Here is a 21,403-nt window from a genome sequence, read left to right as displayed (position 1 = left end):
CCTTGATCTTTCTCCAAGTTGGAGAAGGGTATAGAGCAAAGGAAAACAAACTAAAAAGAAATAGATTTACAAGATAATGCAGAAGAAAAAACCTCCTTTCCTGAGTATTAGTCTTCCAGAGGTGTCAAATGCCAAAATCCCTGCATAAGAACCAAAAGTAACTAACTACCCCTGCTGTGTCTACTCTGCCAGTGATCAACACCTGCAAAACCTCATCTACAATTGCAGAATGTGGGTGACTGGGTGGGGGACGGGAAGGGTAGGAGATAAAGGGTGTGGGAAGGATTGGGGGTGGGGGCCCTGACTTTTCTGCTGTCTTTGTTCAGGCTGAATTTTAAGGCAGAAAATCTTAAGATTACAAGAAAACAGCATGAGTGTATATGTTGTATGTACGGTGTGTGTATGTGTGTGTGTGTGTGTGTGTGTGTGTGTGTGTGTGCAAAGACAAGTCTGTGGAGTGGGTTCTTTCTCTCTCAGCCTTTCTGTGGACTCTGAGATTGAGCTCATGTCCCCACGTGGTGGTGCTGCTCCAAGAAGGCTTTGAGATTTTATTTACTTTTCTTGGTTCTACTTCCTGCTCACTTGCTGCCTTCTGTGTGCTGATAAAATGTGATTGATCTCACACTGCTGATGCCACACTTCCTCTCATGATGGAACTGTGAGACAAAAATAAAGCCCATCTTCCTAAAGTGCCTTTGTCAGGGTCTATCCCAGCAACAGAAAAAGAACTGATATCCAGGCTTGGGCCCCAGGCGTCTATCAATTGAGTCACTGCACTGGTGGGAGACAGCAAACTTTTTATCTAAAGCATGAAACCTCCAGTCAACTGCAACCCTGGTGCTGATACACTCTTGAAGATTGATCTGATTTAGTGTTTGGACGTGGGAAACATTTTAGATCATCCGTAGTTCTTTCTCTACTAGTTCTACACACTAACAAGCATCTAGTGACCAATACTGGGGATCAAAATTTAAATAGAACATGGAAGCCATGCTCATAGAGTAACTACTTCAGAAGAGAGTTTAGCATGTTGGGGATTGTCTTAGTCAGGGTTTCTATTCCTGCACAAAACATCAGGACCAAGAAGCAAGTTGGGGAGGAATAGGTTTATCCAGCTTACACTTCCACATTACTGTTTATCACCAGAGGAAGTCAGGACTGGAACCCAAGCAGGTCAGGAAGCAGGAGCTGATGCAGAGGCCATGGAGGGATGTTACTTACTGACTTGCTTCCCCATGGCTTGCTCAGCCTGCTTTCTTATAGAACCCAGATCTACCAGCCCAGGGATGGCTCCACCCACAATGGGCTGGGCCCTCCTCCCTTGATCAGTAGTTTAGAAAATGCCTTACAGCTGGATCTCATGGAGGCATTTCCTCAACTGAGACTCCTTTCTCTGTGATAATTCCAGCCTGTGTCGAGTTGACACAAAACCAACCAGTATGGGGATCTAGATGATTTGTACTTTAGAAAAATGGTGGTTTGGGGTGGAGTGGCAAGTAAAGCCACAGGGCTGATAGCAATAATTAATAATTAACCACTTGCTTGGTATTAACAAGAGTTCCGTGCCATTAAAACACAGGATTTGTCAAGTTAGGAGTTCCAGACCTCTATCTTCTTCAGAACATTCTGAACCCGAAAAAACAATTCCAAATATTTAATAACTTGACTTAAAAATGTGGCCTTAATAACCCAATAAGACAGACAAGATGTAGCTAGTGAGGCCAGATGAGCCGTTCATCTCACAACAACACCATTTGACAATAAATTTTTAAAAGTTCTAGCTATTTTTAAAACATTAAAGAACAGAATGATTCTTGGCAATAGGAGGCATACTCAATTAGACCGAGGGGAAAAAAATAAAAGCTACTGGAAGCTTCCCAAGCAATGAACTGATTGCCATTATTAAATGGCGACACCTCCTCTCCCAAAGAATTCAATACTCCAAAGTGTGGATGCTCCCAAGTTTGTATGTGTATACATAGGGAGGGATGGTTTTAGAGCTGGGAGAAGTCACAGGTCTCTAAATCTTAATTTAGTCTATATGGAAATGAGGCTTACAAAGGAAAAAGATCATCCATGTTATAGTAAAAATATTCAACTTGGGAAACTTGTTAACAGAAATTCAATTTCTCCAAAGGAATAAATATTTTCATACTAACAATAAATTAACTGGAGTAAACTCATATGTGTGGTAGGTAATTAAGAATCTGCTTTTATATTATAAAAAATAAGTCAGAGAAATGTTAAAGCCCTAAATGCAAAAGGCATTTCCAGAAGAAATGTAAAAGATACTAATGTTGAGTATCTGTCTGACCTTGGGAGTAGAAAGTCTTTCCTGTCTTATAGGCACGTTTTAAAATGAAGAGGAGCAGGAGCAATAGTTTCTACTCATAAAAATAAGTAGGAGACAAACTGGGGAAAACTATGTAACCAACACTATACCATTTTGTAGCCTTTACGTATAAAGTATTTACTCAAGTCAGTGAATGGAAAAAGGGCCAAGAAGGCAGATGGATTAATTAGGAAAAAAGAGAAACAGACCAATTTAAGTTACAAACTTACATTACATTAGAAAAGTTACAACTTTTCTAAAGAGTCATGTACAGTCCAACAAGGTAGTATTGCGCTCTCTTCAGAATCTTCAGAATCTTAGAGAATCCCCAGAGAATCATGTAAAACCTGGTACAAGCTTTAATGGAAGTAGGTGGGCCAAAACACAGAAGGGATTGGCGTAGTTTGGGCCTGAAAGCAGTCATGGTGCTAGGAATGAATCCTTACAGTGCAGGCAGAGACGGGGAATACTATCTGGCGTGACTGGAAAATGTATTTGCTCCCAGTGGACAGGTAGCTCAGTGTGCCATGGAGTCATGAGGAAACTTCCCCATGCACATACTGGAAGTAGCTGGGAAGTGCGAAGGGCTGTCAATCATTTCTAAGTTCTCTACAGAGTCCATATGTCATCTTTCCGACTGGCAGTTTTAATTATAAAGATGTGTGCCTTAAGTTCTGGCACATTGCCCGATACTTAATTCCTGACCAGGAAACAGTCATACATATCTCCTCCAGATGGAATTTGTTTTCAGAACAGATTGAGGCATTGATTAATCGAGGTCCAGGTCTATATTAAAATGCATGAAAGGGTATTTAGGGGTATGTTATAGCTAGACCGTTGGGGAGTCAAGTATGGTGGCAGGCAGCAATAACGTGTAACCTCTGTACCTGTGAGCCTTGTGTCATTTGTGATTCATACTGGGTGATACCAAGGGAATGAAAGGCTTGGCGCTAATGCCTTACAGGCGCTGAGCAAGGACAGTTTTGGAAACAAACGTCTTATCACAGCCTCCCCCCTCTGGGAGTCTGTCCAGCTGTCTCCATTCCATTCACTGCCCTTCCCTTCTCTCCCTGCTTTGTTTTCTCATCCTTCCCCCACTGAGTGCTAGCATCTTCTAGCTCACATCACACACTGCTTGTCTCTCCCTCGGTTGCTTCATTCTTGGTCACAGGTGTTCACTCACTGTTTTTATCAATGATTGGAGGGGATACTAAATGAATATTACCAGGTCTCTAAAAAAACAAAAAACAAAAACAAAAATAAAAAAACTGCCTCTGTGCATGAAGAAAGGTTAGATCAACATTAAAAATTATCCAGGGCTTCAACGATGTGAACTTTATGTGTGGTAGGTAGCTAAAGGACTGTCACATGCAGGGCTCTGCCTGAAGACAGCTCAGTAGGCAAAGGGTCCCAATTCTCAGTATGTGGCCCTTGCCTTCAGCTAAGGCACAGATACCTATACCCAAGCTAAGGCCTATACCCAAGCCCTCTTCCCTCCATTGGGGCTGCCAGGCTGAGATATGCATCTTGTCAGTCTGCGTTCAGAAAGAGAAGGCATGGTTTCTCGCTCCTCTGTTCTGCACCAGGAAATCTCAAAGCCTGAGTGTTGTATTAACCAGGCGTTCTCTCTGCATCCATCCATAGAGATCCTGAGTTAGCCAAGCGTGGAATGTAAGGTGTAAGTCAGAGTTAAGACATGTAAATGGCAAATGACAGAGGGTGGGACACAGCATAGCAACTGTAGATGGGGAATGTGCTTAGTAAAACTCTAGTAAGGACTTTTTCCAGGGTGTGGTGAGTTTTCTCAGGTCTGGGCAAATTTTCTTACTGTGCCAAGATTATGAGTAACATTGATGGCCAGGAACTTTATTAGTGACTTGGAAGGAAATGGTATCTACTTAAAACTGAAATAAAGGTCAAATGTACTTGCCAAGTTACAGTGAAAATGCCATTTAATAGTCCAGGGAGTCATCAAGGGTTTGGTTTTAGTGCACAAGCACCTGGCATTCAAGCACATTCTTCAAAGACAAACCAAGGCATCACTGGTGTGTGTGTGTGTGTGTGTGTGTGTGCTTGTGTGTGTGAGTGTATAAGTATATGTATATGTGTGAACATGCATGTGTGCATTCTTTTGTGTGTGTGTGTGCATGCTTGTGCTTGTATGTGTGTGTACATGCATATGTGTATGCTTGTGTGTGTGTGTGTGTGTGTGTGTGTGTGTGTGTGTGTGCCTGTCTGTCTGTCTTTCCTCTCATCCCCACCCCTACCCCACAGAGTTGCTAGGGATTGAATCCAGTGTCCTTCACATGCTAGACAAGTCCTCTCCCACTGAGCCACACTGCAGTCCTAAGTTACCTCCTTTGTTTGTCTCAGTGTTTTATATTCTACCTCATTCAGCCCCAAACCTTCCTCCTCCACCTCCAGGGCTTTAACCTGCACTGTTACCAGCTCGCCCACATGTGTTCCTGTCTCTGTCTTTTTATTGTGCCTTTTAAAATTCCAGTCACACCTATTATTAGAGGGGACAGCATAATCTTCATAGCTTCAATTACCCTTTTTCCCCCACCCTGTTTTACAGATGTATCTGAGTGTTGTTTTAATACTGAGATAATTTTTGGATGTGTGCTTCCCAATGGGTATTTAATGAGAAGTACTGAATGACCCCATTTATATTTTGCTGACAAAATTATTAGTTTCTGCTTTCATGAAATGCTAATTTTCTGATGGGGTAACTGCTAATGAGGAAGGGAAATCTGCTTTACAGAAGCAGCTTACTGGAGCTAAGGGCCATTTCAATCATGCTAGTCTTGACCCAGGGCCCCACAATATACAAATACAAGAACACCTAGGGGCAAACTTAGATGCTCCACCAAGCCTGCAGGAATCACTGTGCTTTTAGTAGTGAGGTTTTGCTTCTCTTACAGAGATTAAAGATATCTGTTCTACTATTTATATATTACCAATGAAAATAGTTTATTATTTTCGTGTGGTTAATGCGCATTCCAAGGAATGAATCATATTTTATTTACCAGAGGTGCCAGTTTATGAAGGGTCTGGCTTTTTATTAACACAAGGCACATGGCGTCTGAAGTTCCTAAGCCTACACTTCTCAGAGGAAAACTCTGTTCCTTGAGCTCATGGTGAAAAATAGTCTCCCAATTTGTAATGAGTCATAATATGTGATACATAATATCTAATATGTGATCAATACTATATGACATGTGATACATAACAAATACATGATATGTAATACGTAATACAGTGAGAATGAGCTCACACAGAGAGAAAGAGGGAGGGAGGGAGTGATAACATTCAGCAACTATAAACTCACTTTAGGATTTCTTGATGCATGTAAGCACTCAAGAACTCTGTTCATGAGAGTATCACTGTAAATTCTGACCGAGAAAAATTCATGCAAATTTTCAAGAGTCATCTACCCCATGGGCCACTCTCCCTCTTCTCTGGGGACACAAGAGCCAAACACTTTACTTGGGTAAACTCCACTCCCACTCTGCCTTTGGGGTCACAGGATATATGGTCTTATGACTCATGTGCTTTTCCTAAGCCCCTTACAAATCCCTGCCCTGGGGGTGCTTCCTGCTAACCGTCTTGTGATTATCCCTCAGGTCTTCAACTGCTTCTTGGATCTTGAAGATCCCCTAATCCTATGTTATGATTCACTGCGCCTTCATCATGCCCAGCCACTCCTGGGACATGCCCAGAGAAGACGCTTATAAAGGACTGTCGAAGTTCTCAACTTTGTTCATTTCATTGTATAATAAATGAGCACATACCTAGGGTTGTGTTTCCCTGCCTTTTGGTGGAAGGAAATGTTGGGGACAAGTTTCCCCAAAATCTATTCCAGCTAAGCCTAAGTGCCACAGCCCTGACTTCTAAAGACCTGAGTAATATCTCTTAGTTTCCAGTAATGGAGTAGACAACTTTTAAAGTCAAAGGCAAGGCCAGGGGGAAGAAGCTTGGTTGGAAAGTGCCTGCCTAACATGTCTAAGACCCGGGTTCCATCCCCAGCACCTCAGAAGACCTTGCACATGGCACACGCCTGGAATCCCAGTGCTGAGGAGGTGGTGGCAGAGCGTCCAGAGCTCCAGGTTCAGGAATGTGTGTGGCCAGCCCAGGACGAAGGAGGCTCTCTCTTAAAACATGGGCAAAACCCACCAACCAAAATGTTAAAGACAGAAGTTTTTATCTAATGGCAAAGAGGCACATAGTCTCCTTTTAAGATAAATATGAATATTTAGTGTGGCTTATTAGAAAAATTCGTACTGCACACTTGCCCACGGTCTGTCATGCTGTGCTAGGATATTTTGATGCTCCTCTATTTTTGTTACCTTAACACAACATTCAGAACTGTTAGATACCAGATGGGATTTTTGTTTTCCTTCCCACCCACGGGAGGAAAAGGGTTTTTTACATTCTACATGAAAATCTTGAAAAAATTCCCTTTCTTCTTTTTCAACTTAAGTATGGGAATCACTTTAGATCAGTAAACTGTTTGAGTCCATATCAGGCATACATATAGAGAGTAAGTTGCATTTACATGAATGTATGTCAGACTGTCATCAACAGACCCTTCCCCATTGTAACTAAGTGTCTGCCCACAAGCTGACTTTACAAAGCCACGGCTGAACACAAGTCAGCCTCTTAAATGCTAGCAGTGATTCGGTGGTATGTTCCATGGAAAGGTAGCAAATGGCTGCTGTGCTATAGGTACATTCTCTCTTCTCGGGAACTGAGACCCCCCAGAGCTGCGCTTTCCCCCAGACCTTAAATGTACATGCTGATTACTGCCTCGTGCAAGACAAGAGTGAGGACCACGGGATAGGAGTCAGAAAGCCAGCTTCAGAAGGAATGGGTGTGACCCGTCCATCAACATCAAACCTATCCACACCCTCAGAAGAGGAATCTCAAAGGCTAAAACCCAGTATTCTCTCTCACAAATCTTCACTGGACCTTACTGTTCCTCACAACCTTGTGTTCTGAGATCAGTATCAATGTTGTCATAAACACAAGACTAAACTCACACAGTCCTACACCCTCAGGCCTGTGTCACCTGGTCTTCTACCAAGCACAGGATGCTGTGGCCACTTAACTGTTCCTACAGTAGCCATGTCCTCTTGGGCAGTCACACCCATCTTTCCTCTCTACGTGCCCAGCCCCCCTTCATCTGTCTGGTTTCCCCACCATTTACATTCTGCCTTCTCCTTGGGGAAGTCTGTGTACGTATCTTGACCACTTAAAAACTCGGCTCACAGTGTTCACAGACCTACAACCCTACCTCCCACATGGGTAACTGAACTTAGTCTTGGAATCCCTTGTAGATCAGCACCACACAGGGAATTGTGTCTGGACATTTCCCTGAGAGAGAGGCACTTCAGGAGTTGATGCCTCCACCTCTCTCCTCTGCCATTGCTCCTCTTTGCCATTCTTCACTGACACGTGATTCTTATAGACCCTCCATTATAGCGTAGCCAAGGTTCTAGAAAGAGCTACCATGGGATCGGGGGCAAGAGAGACAATAGCCAAGAAAAATAATCTGGTTTCCAGGACACCATTTTAGTCATTTCCTAGCCACGGCAGAGATAATGTGGCTACTTTCGTTTGCAAGAAGCCAATAAACTTAGGGACCGCTTGTACAGAGGGAAACAAGACTCTTTGACAAGAGTTTGAGAAATCAAGCTGAGCCAGGATCCACTTTCTCACCTGGGCTTTCAAAATAAACAGGAGCATATTCAGAAGGAAAAAAAACATCATAACAAAGTTCTCTCTCTTAAAAAACACTGAGACTAATCTAAAGGCGGGGGAGGAGAGGGCAGGATTTGCAATGGGCTTCTTCTGAGAACCCCAAACAATGGTTAATAAGCAGCAGATGGCTCCGACAGACAGCATAAAGCAGCCCTAGACACACGGGTAGTCTAGCTGACATTTGGAGGGAGCAAAACAAAGTCTAGAGTTCCAGGAGCACAGAAAGTGAACCAAGCCTGTAAGCCTTGTTCCTAAATGGGTTGAAGACCTTGGCTGTGAACCATGCTTGCTGGGTATGACTCTCATTCTCAACATCTGTGGAATGGGATTATCAAGACATCATTAAACACTGTCTTGAAAGAGCCTGTGTTCTTTATGTTCAAAACTCTATGCTCAAAAATTTTTATGTTTGAAATCTAGATTAAAAACTTCATGTGAGCAAAACTTACCATCTCCTGCCATTTGTATTTCTCTGAGGCCAGATTGGCACTGATTCAAAATCGACCAAACTAAGTCTCTCAAGGGAGCCCGTCTTCTATGAAAAGATAGCTTTCATGTTAAGCCAAACCCAAATCAGTACTTTGTTATTGAGAAAAGTGACACAATTTCGGTGTCATAACTTCTGTTTTATAAATGGGCAGCTTAAGGTATTAAGAATTAACTGTTGCATCTGAATTCTGACTTTCAATATAAACAATGATGCTAGGAATTTCTATTCCCATTTAAATGGTTTCTGGGTTAAATCATTTTGATGGAAAACTTTTAGTGGAACAATGATGGAGTTTGAGGTTATTCTCATCTAGATGTATAGTACAAATCTGAATATGACCATATGACAACAACAGAAACCTTTGTCCTTTTCTGTATTTTACATAGAGTAAAAACATTTCCACCCTACATGTAGCCCTGCTTTTTAAATAAAAGGAAGTCATAGGAACAAACTTTGGGTATGTGACTACGGGTGACAGCAGTCAGATATTCTAAACCACTTCTCAGCAGTCCTTAAACAAGGAGCCCCTTTGACGTCTATAGAATTCCAGGATGAGGCTGCAGGAAACAGGGAAGAGGAAATTCCTGTCCAGAGGGAGTATAGTCAGCTTTCCCTGGGGTGGGCAGCTGACCATGCCAAGATTCAGTCTCAGCATGTGCCAAGTCCCCTTCCCACCCATATCTCATGAGTGAATTAGAGAAGAGGAAGGAAGCGGGGTGGGTCCTCAGACTTAACAAAGGAACTGAAGAAAACCGGGTGGGAAGAGGCAGGGTGGAGGCAAACCCCTCAGGAAAGTTCTGCCGAACAATTGCTTACACACGCATTGGGTGGACACTGGGCAGTCGGTACGGAAGCTGCCGCTGGTTAGTTAACGCACAGTCTGGTGCACACAGAGCGTAAGGTGCATTTCCAGAGAAAGCAGTTTCAGTCTTCTGCTAAATGCTATATCTACCTTCCAGAAAACCACACCCACATCTAAACAGAAATGTTCAAAAATCTGGTTTACTTATGCTAATATGAGCAGAATACAAAGTACCCTAGGCTTTCCGTACCTTTGCTTCCCCACCTCCCTAACGTGTCTTCCCAGCACTGTATTCCCTTCCTCCAGGGCTGCCTGTCTCATTTATTTCTTCCTCTTCTCCATCTTCTCCTCCTCTCCCTATCTCCTCCTTTTCTATCCTTCCACTTCTTCAGAGAAACCATGACTCATGTCATCTTAGGTTCCTCTCTCCTGTATGTCCTTACTCCAATGACAGGGCTGAAGAAAGATGAACATCAGAATTCACCCAGCCTAACTCTACCTAATCTCCATCAGCCTTGGCTTCCCAACCGGTCAGGCTGAAGTGGTCTTCAATTACAATTGTTTAAATCCAATTCCAACTTACTTTTAAAACCAGGTTAAGATTTATCTCTGCTCTAGGAGAGATTCCAGTGTCCCCAGCTGTAGATCTCACTCCTAATACAAGTTTGTCTCTTCAGGTTCTCAGTGCATCCATCCTGTGGAGCTGTCTTTTATCTTAATGTCTTTTCTTTACAACTAGATTAACTTCTTGAGAAAGAGGAGCCAACACAGTTATTCTAAATTTTCCATGATATCATCAAACCTATTAAAAGTTTAGTGAATGAAATATAAAGAGAACATTCTAGAATGGCGATTTTAGTCAGACTAACTCAGAAGAAATAGGTCAAAAGAGCAAGCTTAATATTAATAGGGACCTCTTCTGAATTAAGCAGATAGTACTGCAGCGAACAGCAACATTTGGCTAAATGACCAATTTATTTGGGCATAACCAGAGTTGCTGTCTCCTGGAGATATTTCAAGGGGTTTGTCCTGGGGAAAAAAGTCAATGTAGTCTTGGTACTGTTAGTCATCTAACAACTTATATGTTCTAAGATCCAAGACAATTTCACCCTAGCCCAGGAAAATAGAGCAGAGCCAATGGGACAGAGCCCCAAAGGACACAACTGTCCTCATGATAAGCAGAACACCATGGCAAAGTGTGTTGGTACAGACCTATGATCCCAGCACACAGAAAGCAGAACTGGGGGGCCATAAATCTAAAGCCACATCATGAGCTCTGTCTCAAAAGACGAACGTAAACAGAAAAACAGCATAACACACTTATTTCTACTCTGGACTCCAGAAACGATCAGCAATCAAGAATCATTTACTGTAAAGAAGAGCGTGCATTCTATGAGTGAGTCACCAAGCTCCAGCACTTCATGCCTAAACAGTTCCTAACATCCACTGCCTTCTCTGCTCCCACAGGCTAACACCTCTTGTCCAACTGACTACAATGGCTTTGTAAGATTCTCACCAAAATTTCCCTCTTCCTCACCCAGCTATTCCTCTGAACTGAAGCCAGAGAGACCTGACAAAGCCCACAGCTGCCCATGTTCCTTGTCTTCTTTGATGGCTCTCCTTTGCCAAAAAGACAAGTCCAAACTCACTAGGGAGGCTTATTAGGTCTTTCACAACTGCGGTTAGTTTTCCTTCCAGCCCACCAGGTTCCATTCCCCATGAATCACCAATAGCTGGTTCCTCTGCCTAAAAAGCTCTTCCCTGCCATGTCCTTTTCTCTGAACACCAGTCCTCCTCCAAGGTCAACTGCAGAGTTCCTGTTTGCCCCTATCTTATACCGATACAACCACAGAATTAAGACTCACAAATTCTATACCTACCTAAGAGGTTCATTTCCTCAAAGAGTTAATGACTGATTGTTAATCCTCTCATCCCAATGTTTAGAAGACATGGTCCTGATTTTACCCTCTTGTTAAGTCTCCATATACTAATTATCAACCACGAGTGCTGCACAATTTTGCCCATAGCTATTAACAGGACACGGTTATGCTGAATGGTTCTCTAGAAACATTATTGTGCTTTCAAGTTTCTCCTCCTGGGACTCCCCGACCTGAGCACATAGTAAGACATTTTTATGATTTCATGAATTTCTAATCATAGCATTCGTCAGTTCAAGAAAATACTAGAAGCGTCCACTTGGAAAGCTATAATCCCCTTCAACTCGTAACAGGCCAACTACACCATGCTTAGCAGATACCCTTCAAAGTTACTTTCCTATGTGGGCACATACTTATGAGAGGGATGTTCTGGAACTGGAGATTCTAACTTAGATGCTGCCACTATTTATCTAGCTAGCTTCACCCAGGAAAGGGACACAGGATTTAAGGACGTCAAAAGACAGGAAATGCGCACTGCAGAGTAAGGAGAGCAGGCGGCAGACTTGGGCTGACACTGCCGAACTGCAGCTTCCTCTGCTGCCGCCGGTGCCCTGCACTTCAGCTGAGCGTCCCTGAGCAGGAGCTGGGGCCTGGGATTTCGAACTAAAGCTCAGGAACTCTCATCACAGCACAACTATTGTTACACCAGATATGAAAGGCTAAAATAAGGGCGGGAGGCCTGGATTTTTAGATAATGATTGTCCAAACATACAGGCGCCCAATATACAGCCACTCCTTTATGAAAAGGCGAATCAGGTTCAGCTTGCTTACTGACTGGCTCAAGTGGGGTCATCCTGCAGAGGGAGATTTAAGCTCAGTGGGAAAGTCCGTGTGGGGGACGACGACCATATTCCAATGTTTGTTTATACATTCCCCCTCTTAGATGCAAGCATGTCAGAGATGTGTATGCAACAGTCATGTGACATTCATGCAAGAACTAAAAGAAAAAATCACTGTTTTGTTTTAGAGACTTTAGAAGGTATAAAGGCATCAACAACAAAATAATCATAAGCCAAACTGCAACTCTTCACACTTGAAATTACTTGCACCTTTTAAAACAAACAATCAAAAAGCAACTTTACCGATGATTAGCACTAGCTTCAGATTTCCACATTTTGCAGGAACCTCAGACTCACTAGCTGTAACTGTGATAGTCTGTATTGCAATAATGACAAAACAAAGGCAACACAGGTGTCCTGTGAACAGCACAGAGCTCTGCATGGCCTAAAGCCTGTGGTTAGTTCCTGTAGAGTGAGATGCTACCATTTTGCTTTGAACAACCCTGCCCTATTTCCAGTTGTCACAGGTTCAGTGCATCTCATTGGCAATCACCCGTAAGATAAAACACTCATTTAAGGGATCACTAGGAAGGAATAACACCCGCAATTGCACTATGACATGTCTTCACACCGTCAACAGTTAAGACTCAGGATGCATCTTGAAATAAAAGGCATCTGAAAGCTGTTGGTCTCCTAGTTAAAATGAATCAAAAGGAGTAGGAGCTTAAGAAGTTGAAGCTACATGTAGAGATAGATAAATATCCCAAGGATATGACTAGGTGAGGATTAGGCTGTGACACAGGCAAACTCTTAAAAGCAAAAGATGCTTCTAACACCTTAAACAAGTACTTGAAGTTCTCAGTAGTACCCAGCAAACGGCAGAAGGTGGCTCTTCCAACTGTAAAGCCAGCAGCTAGCCCTGCAGCAGTGCAGTCTCAAGGCTCTGAAATGACCTTATCACCCCTTCTCCTTGAGATACCAATCGCTACTGTACTCAGCTGCCAAACTGTTAAAAATATTCCATGTTAATAAGCTGAACAACAAGTCATGCCATTTATATCGATGGGCTTGGGGCTGAAAAGGCACATAGCAGTTCCTTCTCCCCTGGCAGAGTTTGAAAATGTGAAGGGGAAAAAAGCTATAACCAGAGAAAGACAGAGAACTGTTCTCCTTTGTGAGCAGCCCTGGACAGCAAGAGTGAAGCCTTACAAATAACAATCAGTGGATCACAATATGTGGCAAAAGAAAGCAGCTACATTGTCTTCCCAGCCTGAGGGCAGCATCCTCAGCTCCAGGGCTCCAGCTGAATAACGGCTTTCACGGGACCAAGCAGCTCCTCCTGGGGTTTTCACTGTATCCACACAATATCAGTCTTGTTGGAACATAGCGTTCAGAAGCTACTGGTAAGTCTCCATCTGACCCGCCCTCAGTGAGAGCAGCTATAATCTGTTTTTCTGTCCTTATCTGTTTCTAGTGACCCAGGGCACATTCCCTGGAGATGAGATCCATGACCAAGATGAACATAAAAGTACATTGGGACATTTGTTTAAAAATCTATATTTTCTGTACTGTATAATGAAACAAGACTCCCAGTGTAAGGCCAGGGAGTTATCGACTCACAGTTATGATAGATGTGCATTTGTAGCTAAGTTTTTATATGGCTTGCTTCTGAGAGGAGCTCTCTTACAAACCTAGTCCCCAAATCACTACATTAAGAGTTCAGAGCATCTACTATCTGTAGTAAGCAGGATGCCATACAGAGGCCAAATTCTAAACAATCACAATAAAATACTTGTGCCTTCATGTGTACAGCCAAGCAGAACCATTTTCCAGGAGGAAAGGGCTTACCTGTTCCAGCTTCTCAGATTCTTTTTTGTCTGTCTGTAAAAACTGACAGTTTTCTCTTGCCAGCTTGTGGACCAGCTCGATACGCCCGATATCATCTCTCTCTTGAAGTTTGCACATCACCCCAGCCTTCAGAGTCGGAGAAAAAGCGAAGATATACTTAAATCCACAGTCCCAGGACATGACACCTCCACGAAGCTCACCTTATAATAAGCGCATTTTTAACTGTGACCCGAAATTAAATCATGGCCATCGTAAAAGTTATTTTGCCTCTCCGAAGTTAAATCTGTGTTATTTTAATGTAGAGAGGTACCATGCCAGAGACTTCAAGCTGAGAGCATGAATCCGTCTACTTTAAGAGCTGGAGGGGCAAACTAAATCATTTGCTACTACGTGTGCGCCTGATATGCTGGCATTTGTTTGTTCCTGACAGCCTGTTTCCTGTTACATAAGCAAAGCCTAGCAAAAGGTTAAAAATTCATGGGAAAGTTAGCCAGGAACCACTCTGGCAAAGGGGGTGAAGTGATACAGAGTCCTAAAAATAACAGTCTACAATTTCCCAGTTCTTTAGCCCGAGTGGACCGTTCCATGGACAGACACAGTTAGCCAGAAGGTTATGGGATAAACTTTTCTCACAACTGGAAAAGTACTCTGAGGACATAAGTAAGAGCCTTCACGAGCACTCAGAAACGATTCTCCGAGCATCAGGGATTTCTTTACATACTGAATCTTAAGCAGGAATAATAGAAAGGAGGTGACTCTAGTTTAGAACAGGGGGAAAAAAAAAGAGGTCATTCTAACACAGAGATTATAAAGCATTTCTACTCAAATTCTTTCCCAAATGGTTCACACAGACATAATGAGGCACGATCTAATCAAGGAACCTGAAGTTAACTTGGCAGGATTAGTCAAAAATCACCGAATCTTTATTTACCCAACATAACCTACAGGATTTGAATATACCCAGCAATGTGACCAAATATGGGGACGGGGTTTGTGAGACAACTCAAGCTTAGCAGTTTGTGTGAAAGTCACCCACATTGTCCAGCGGGTATCACAGAATTGCAGCCAGTCGTGCAAAGCAACAACTACAACTTTATTCCCAAAGGCTCAGAAGAAGTTCTCCAAATAGCCGTCACAGACCCCTAGAGGGCAGCAAGCAGAATTCTCCCACTACAGTATGAGGCTTGTGCTTGTAACACACACAAGTGTGTTAGTTTCTTTCCCAAGTTTCCTTGCGCAAGGACCTCATCTTAAGACATCTTGTTCATCAGTGGACAGCTAGAACTGTTGGAAAGTCCTGTAGAACCATAGATAACTCTCGAAGTTAGTTAATGTCAATCCATGAGCATAGATTCCCCCTTTAAAGCAACTGGAACAAGGGCTATCCCTTACCCAACAAAACAATCTTTCTATTATTAAACACACATATTTATTTCAACATTGCTTAATATTTTTGAGATACATATCCCTGGTTGTCTATTTTATTTTATACATCTTTCAATAGACTTTAAAAACCAGCCACATTAAATCATGGAGCTATAAAATTAAACTCCCTCACATCCCTCAGATTTGTATGCAACAGAGGAAGGTTATCACACACACACACACACACACACACACACACACACACACACACACACACAAATATAAGGTGGTATGTGATAGGAAAGAAAAATGAAGCATAAGTGGGTGGGGGGAGGAGACAGAGCAATAATTAGAGGTCACCTCCAAATCTGTAGATTTTCTAATAAGAAGGCATTTGAATAGAAACCTAGAAGAGGAGGAGGAGGAGGAGGAGGAGGAGGAGGAGGAGGAAGAAGAAGAAGAAGAAGAAGAAGAAGAAGAAGAAGAAGAAGAAGAAGAAGAAGAAGAAGAAGAAGAAGAAGAAGAAAAGAAGAAGGAGAAATGATGTCAGCTCCCAAAGGAAGTGTGTGTTGCCCACCCGAGGCTTGGTGTGCTTAGCATACTGAAGGTGCAAGAAAGGGAATATCATCACAGTAGGACATACCAGTCAGGGCATGCAGGGTCTAATCACATAGCTTTCTTACAGGCTAAATAAAAAGTTTATAGTCCTAAATGGGGTGTCTATATCAAGTCTTTCTCCTCAGGGTTCAGGGAACTCCATGGATGAGGAGGCAGAAAGACTGGAAGAATAAAAACGATGATAAAGGACTCCAAGGAAGCAAAGCCTTCTGAACACACCTATCAGCTCAGACTGTGGCTGCACACACAGAGCCAAGCAAAGAGAGAGGTGGACACTGGCCCCATCTGACTCAGAAGCCATCTGTAGTTGATAATCACTTGCAAATGAGAAAACAGGTTCTCTACAATGGAGTCTGGCTGGGTATGCTAACCTCTCTTAAGTGCAGGCTGCATACGCAGCAGTGGATAACCAACTCAATGCTATCTTTGGAGGTTCTCTGTTCTATAATGTTTTGTTATGATAAAATTTCTTAAAACTTTACAGGTCACACACACACACACACACACACACACACACACACACACACACACACACTATGGCTTCCGGTTGTTTTTTGAGAATCCTGTGTGTACAAATGTGTGCATCTCTGGGTCTGCACGGGCTTTTTCTTGTGTTTGTGTTGTCTTACTCTGGTTTGCTTGGTTTTGTTTTATTAGATGCCTGTATTTTGTTGTTGTTTTTCTTGTTGCTTTTGATTTTGTTTTCAAGACAGGTAGCCATGACTATCCTGGGATTTGCTTTGTACCTCAAACTCACACGAGATCACCTGCTTCTGCTTCCCAGTTCTGGGATTAAAATCATACACCACTACCACCCACCTGGTTGCCTGTTTGGTTTTTAACAAGAGACAGAAGGGGTGTAAATTCAGATGGAGGGGCTGTGGGGAGGGTCATGGAGGCGAGGCTATAATGAGAATATATGGTATGGGAAAAAAACATTTTCAAAAAAAGAAAAATAGAAAAAAAATGACCCCATATAACTATAGATGACACCAGTATATATACATATATATTTTTCCCAAAGTAAGGATAATATATTTTGAAAGTCTCTATCATAAATAATAACATTTTAAATAAATATATATTTATCCTGATCTCAACTTATAGAAGGTATAAATACATTGAAATATCAGATGGTATGTATCTAATTTAGATAGATAGATAGACAGATAGATAGATAAAGATAGATAGATAGAATTAATGATAAAGATCCACATACCAGTGAACTGATGAACTGGATTTTCTGTTCTTTGGAGGAATCAAGTTGGGCATTGAACATTTAGCATCTTATATTAATAGATTAACATTGGTTTTAATTAAAAAAAAACAAATATACAAAAGTCACAGAATATATATTTTAGTTTCATAGTGAGAGTTATGATAGTCTTCATAAAAATCAACTGTTACTTTTGAAAAATTAACTATGTTTCTTAGTTAAGATATGATCTAATGAGCAGTCAGGAAAACGGGCCTGCGGAGACTGGGCCCTGCACCTCATCTGGAAGCACAGTACAGCTGGTCCAAGTGGAGGGGGTTCAGATGAGCCAGCCTCTAGTGTGAGAGCCTTTGAGAGCTAGTCCCACTACCTGTCAGGCATGATGTCCTCTCACCCCCAACCCCTTGTCACCTGCAGTAGCCAGGGGAGCTGGCCCTGCTCCTCACTGGCTGTAGCATGCAGAACAGCAACCTCTGCACCTGGGCAACACAGGGAGCTAACCCTGATGGCGAAGGCACCCGGGTGAGCCCGCCTCCAGCATGGGAACTCTGGAGAGCTGGCCAGCCCCTTGCAGGCTTCAGCAATGGGGAGAGCGGCACAGCAGAGCTGGGTCAGGAGGTGTGAGTGAGCCAACCCCGAGGGCAGGAAAGCTGTCCCTGCCTCCTGCTGATGGGCAGTGTTGCAGAACTCACCCTGGTGGTGCTGATAAAAAACAGCAAACAGGCTGACCATCTCGGCTACCACCCAGGCCCAGATCCAGGCTCTGAATTGGTCCACCCCCAAATCTATCTTATCTGTGAACAGTCGGGACATGTGAAATGTCCAGTCCTGCTGATCCAAAGCTGCAGGATCTCCATGACACAGGGCAACAACAGAACAACCAGGAGGAGGCCTAGTAAGGATCCAATACTGATGGCATCACAGAAGCCAGAGACCTCAAACCAGACCAATGACTCATGGCATTTGCAAGTGAAGATGTGTGAACAGAGGGGTAACACTCTGGGACACGCTGTGACATACTACAGCTTTCATGATGAGATGTTTTTTACGCTTTGGTGTGTGTGTGGGGGGGGGTAAAGAGTGAATATGAGGGGAGAAGGAGATGGGTGGAATTGGGATGCATGATGTGAAACCTACAAAGAATCAATAAAAGTTTAAAAAAGGGAGAGGTTAGTCAATATTTTATCAGGTATGTTATAAAAATATGTTGTACTTGCATCAAGTATTAACTCATCTGTAAAACAAGTAATATTAAAACACATGACAGGGCTTTGCCTATAGACGAAAGTTTGGATTCTTGTTCTGAGCAAGATGGAGTTCTTTGTAAGAGAATTGTCACAAATGCGTTTGCAGTTGAGAGGAATGCCGTGTGCAGGGAAGAATGGAGAACGAAGGGGTTGGGACTGGAAGAGCATGAGGGAGGCTGACTGGCCTTCCCACAGCATGCGCCTCAGAGTTTAAGGCAGAGGAAGATATGAGAAGACTTAACAGGTATCTAGACGCGTTTCCAAAGCCGTGTCAGAAGATGTTTGGGACTTGCCCAAGTATCTGTAAATATTGGTGTCATGTGGAAGGAAGATGCCTACTCCAAGTCCCAGTACCGTTGGGGATGGCCGTCCGTAGGTTCAGAAGCAAAGGTGAGGGTTGGGGTGAGATGCTGGGACCATCCAGAGTATAGACAGTATTGCAAAGAGCTGAGTACGATGTTTAGGGACAGGAAGATGTGGAGAATCACAAGGAAACTGGGAGATCTGGAGGACTAGAGGGGTTTCTACAGAAACCAGTCAGCGTGCTGCCCCAGTATCGGGTAAGATGCTTCCAAATAACCATCGATTCGACAAAGGTAACTTGTGACTTTGAGAAGAAGGCCCCCCTCTTGAGGTGGGCAGGGGACAGCTTCACTAGCATTCAGCAGTCGTCAGAGAAGCCAAAAGATGCTGTGACAGACTGGCTCCAGCTGAGGAATGATGAGAGCCAGGGTTTTGATGGCTCGATGGAGGTGAGGGGTACTTTGGCATATTTATCTATGTTAGAAATCATCTACCACACAGGGAAATTTGACCATACAAGAGTGGGAGGGGGAGGGGGAATGGGAGAGAATGCAAGTTAGCGCATTTTTAAGATTAATACTCTCAAACATGAGAAAGAAGACAAGGATCTACCCTTAGGGATATAAATATCAGTGTTCCAACCACTGAAACAAGAGGCAGAATGCAGGTAGGCTGGCGGAATCCAATAGTGATAACTCAGGGAGATTCTTCTCTGAAGGCACATTTCCCCCAGAAGTTACTAAGAGTTAGAATTGGGAAGAAGACGGTTGTGGTAAGAGAAACCACGGCACATAGTAGACACCTAGATGGCTAGTGTTAGCAAAATTTTCATACCAGGCCAGACAGCAAAATACCTCAAACATTCTTTTGCAGCTACTAGGCTTTGCAAGAGAAACCCTGCAGCAGCAAGGGGTAGTGTGTAAGCAGACGAAATAGGCTATGTCCAGTAGCGCTTTGATATAGACACAGGCAGGGGGTTACGGGTATCATCTCCTGGCCTAGGATACTGGATTGAAGAAGTCCAGTGATGCTCTAGAGCAGTGCTTCTCAACCTTCCCAATGCTGTGACCCTTTAATGCAGTTCCCCATGTTGTGGAAACCTCCAACCATAACATTATTTCATTGCTACTTCATAATTCTAGTTTTTCTTCTGTTATGGGTCATACCGCAAATATATGATGTGCAGGGTATTTGTTCTGTCACCCACAGGCTGAGAATTGCTGATCCTGAACATCACTGTGGTCCATTTGACTTTTACTTTTAAATGCTCTACCATCCTAGCCTTCCTCCTAAGGGCACAGTTCTCCTTTGTCAAAATGTTACCAGTCCCTATAATCCGAGATGATGCCAAATATGTAGGGCAATCATGAAGAAGTGTTTTTAATCAGTGCGAGGGAGGGCAGAAGGGGACAAATGTCGCCCAGCACCTTCCCTTACGATGGGAAGACAAGGAAACTGTGTGGGGCTATTTCTACTTGCAAATAATCAGCATCCCTTAAATATTATATTTCTTGGAGTGGTAAATATCTGGTTTCTGGAGAGTTCCTCTTAGTGATGCATCATCTACTGATATAGGGGGTACTCAAGTACCCCATTAAGCCTCAGATAGACTCCATGGCATCTGTCCGACAGAGGAGCCACCTCCTCTCTCTCTTCAGATGTCTCCCTCCTTCCTTACCTCTTGCTCCCACTGTGGCTCTCTGAGTACCGGAGGCAGTGCATGTGAGGTCCGGGCAGGGCTGGACCCAGCTGGGAGCACCAGGAGCTACTGTGCTGGGCACACTACACAGAACCTGCAAACTGCAAGAACTCTAATCCAGAGACCACGAGTCCCATGCATGGCTCTGTGAACAGCGTTCCCAGCTTCCGCAACATGGGATGGACGTCAAACACTGGCTCTATTTTAGTTTTTATAAAAGCACAAAGAAACTCTTCATCTCATGGTGAGGATCCTAAATACAGACTTTTTATTTCTTCCTTTTTGGTATAAGGAAACAGTTTTATCTGAGCCAAACATATGGATACATGAATCAAATATTTGCATTTTAAATAACAAATGTTATTACTTTAAAAAGTATGTTGCAGATTGATTTAGGTCATACTTATTTCATGTTGTCTAATTAAAGAAGAAATATTATTGTCTTGATTTTCCAATTTTCATTTAATTTTTTGATGTACTAACATTTTCATGAGATAATTCTGGAACATTCCTTACAAAACAGCTGCCGATGGGAAGTTTTCAGAGACGTTTATGGGTAGCCCTTTATTCCGTGGGGGTCTCTTCAGCCCAGAGATCTCAGACATCCTCCACAGTTCATAAGATGGTGAACTCAGAAATACAACATAAAACCTGATGTTCTCTGGGGTCCCTTTAACAGCTCTGTAACTTAATAATTTAATCCTAGAAACCCATGAATTTATTAATGTATTTCAGGAGCTTTGTTAAGGACAAACAAGCAAATAACTGACAGCCCTTGATCTAGACTTTAATATTCATGGTTTATTTAATTTATCTATGTGAAATTAATTATAAACAGTTTACCTAACATCACTAAGCCAGAAAGAAAAGAAAGGATTAGTGTGTAACTGTCAGAAGAATTATTTAAGGGCCTTATTTCAAGGTCTCTTTTGGAAGAACATAACTCTATAATTAAAGCTCTTCGTATGGGTTTCAGTAGAAGCAATGTTACAAATGTCAGTGAA

General features: G+C 42.8%; 1 protein-coding gene across 2 annotated transcripts in view; it reads right to left on the bottom strand.

The window, feature by feature from the left end:
- Positions 1–21,403, bottom strand: part of RAPGEF5 (Rap guanine nucleotide exchange factor 5) — a gene marked incomplete at its 5' end in the record, with an annotated part of 212,147 nt that overhangs the window by 87,942 nt on the left and 102,802 nt on the right. The window contains one exon of one of the 2 annotated variants that reach the window (XM_080940475.1): positions 13,952–14,077. In XM_080940475.1, the coding sequence (XP_080796601.1) occupies positions 13,952–14,077 (126 nt within the window). The remainder of the gene's footprint in view (positions 1–13,951; positions 14,078–21,403) is intronic. The other variant, XM_080940476.1, reaches the window with a different exon arrangement.

This window comes from Micromys minutus, assembly GCF_963924665.1.
Source record: "Micromys minutus genome assembly, chromosome: 1".
Taxonomy (NCBI): domain Eukaryota; kingdom Metazoa; phylum Chordata; class Mammalia; order Rodentia; family Muridae; genus Micromys; species Micromys minutus.
This window is presented reverse-complemented; position numbering and strand designations above follow the sequence as displayed.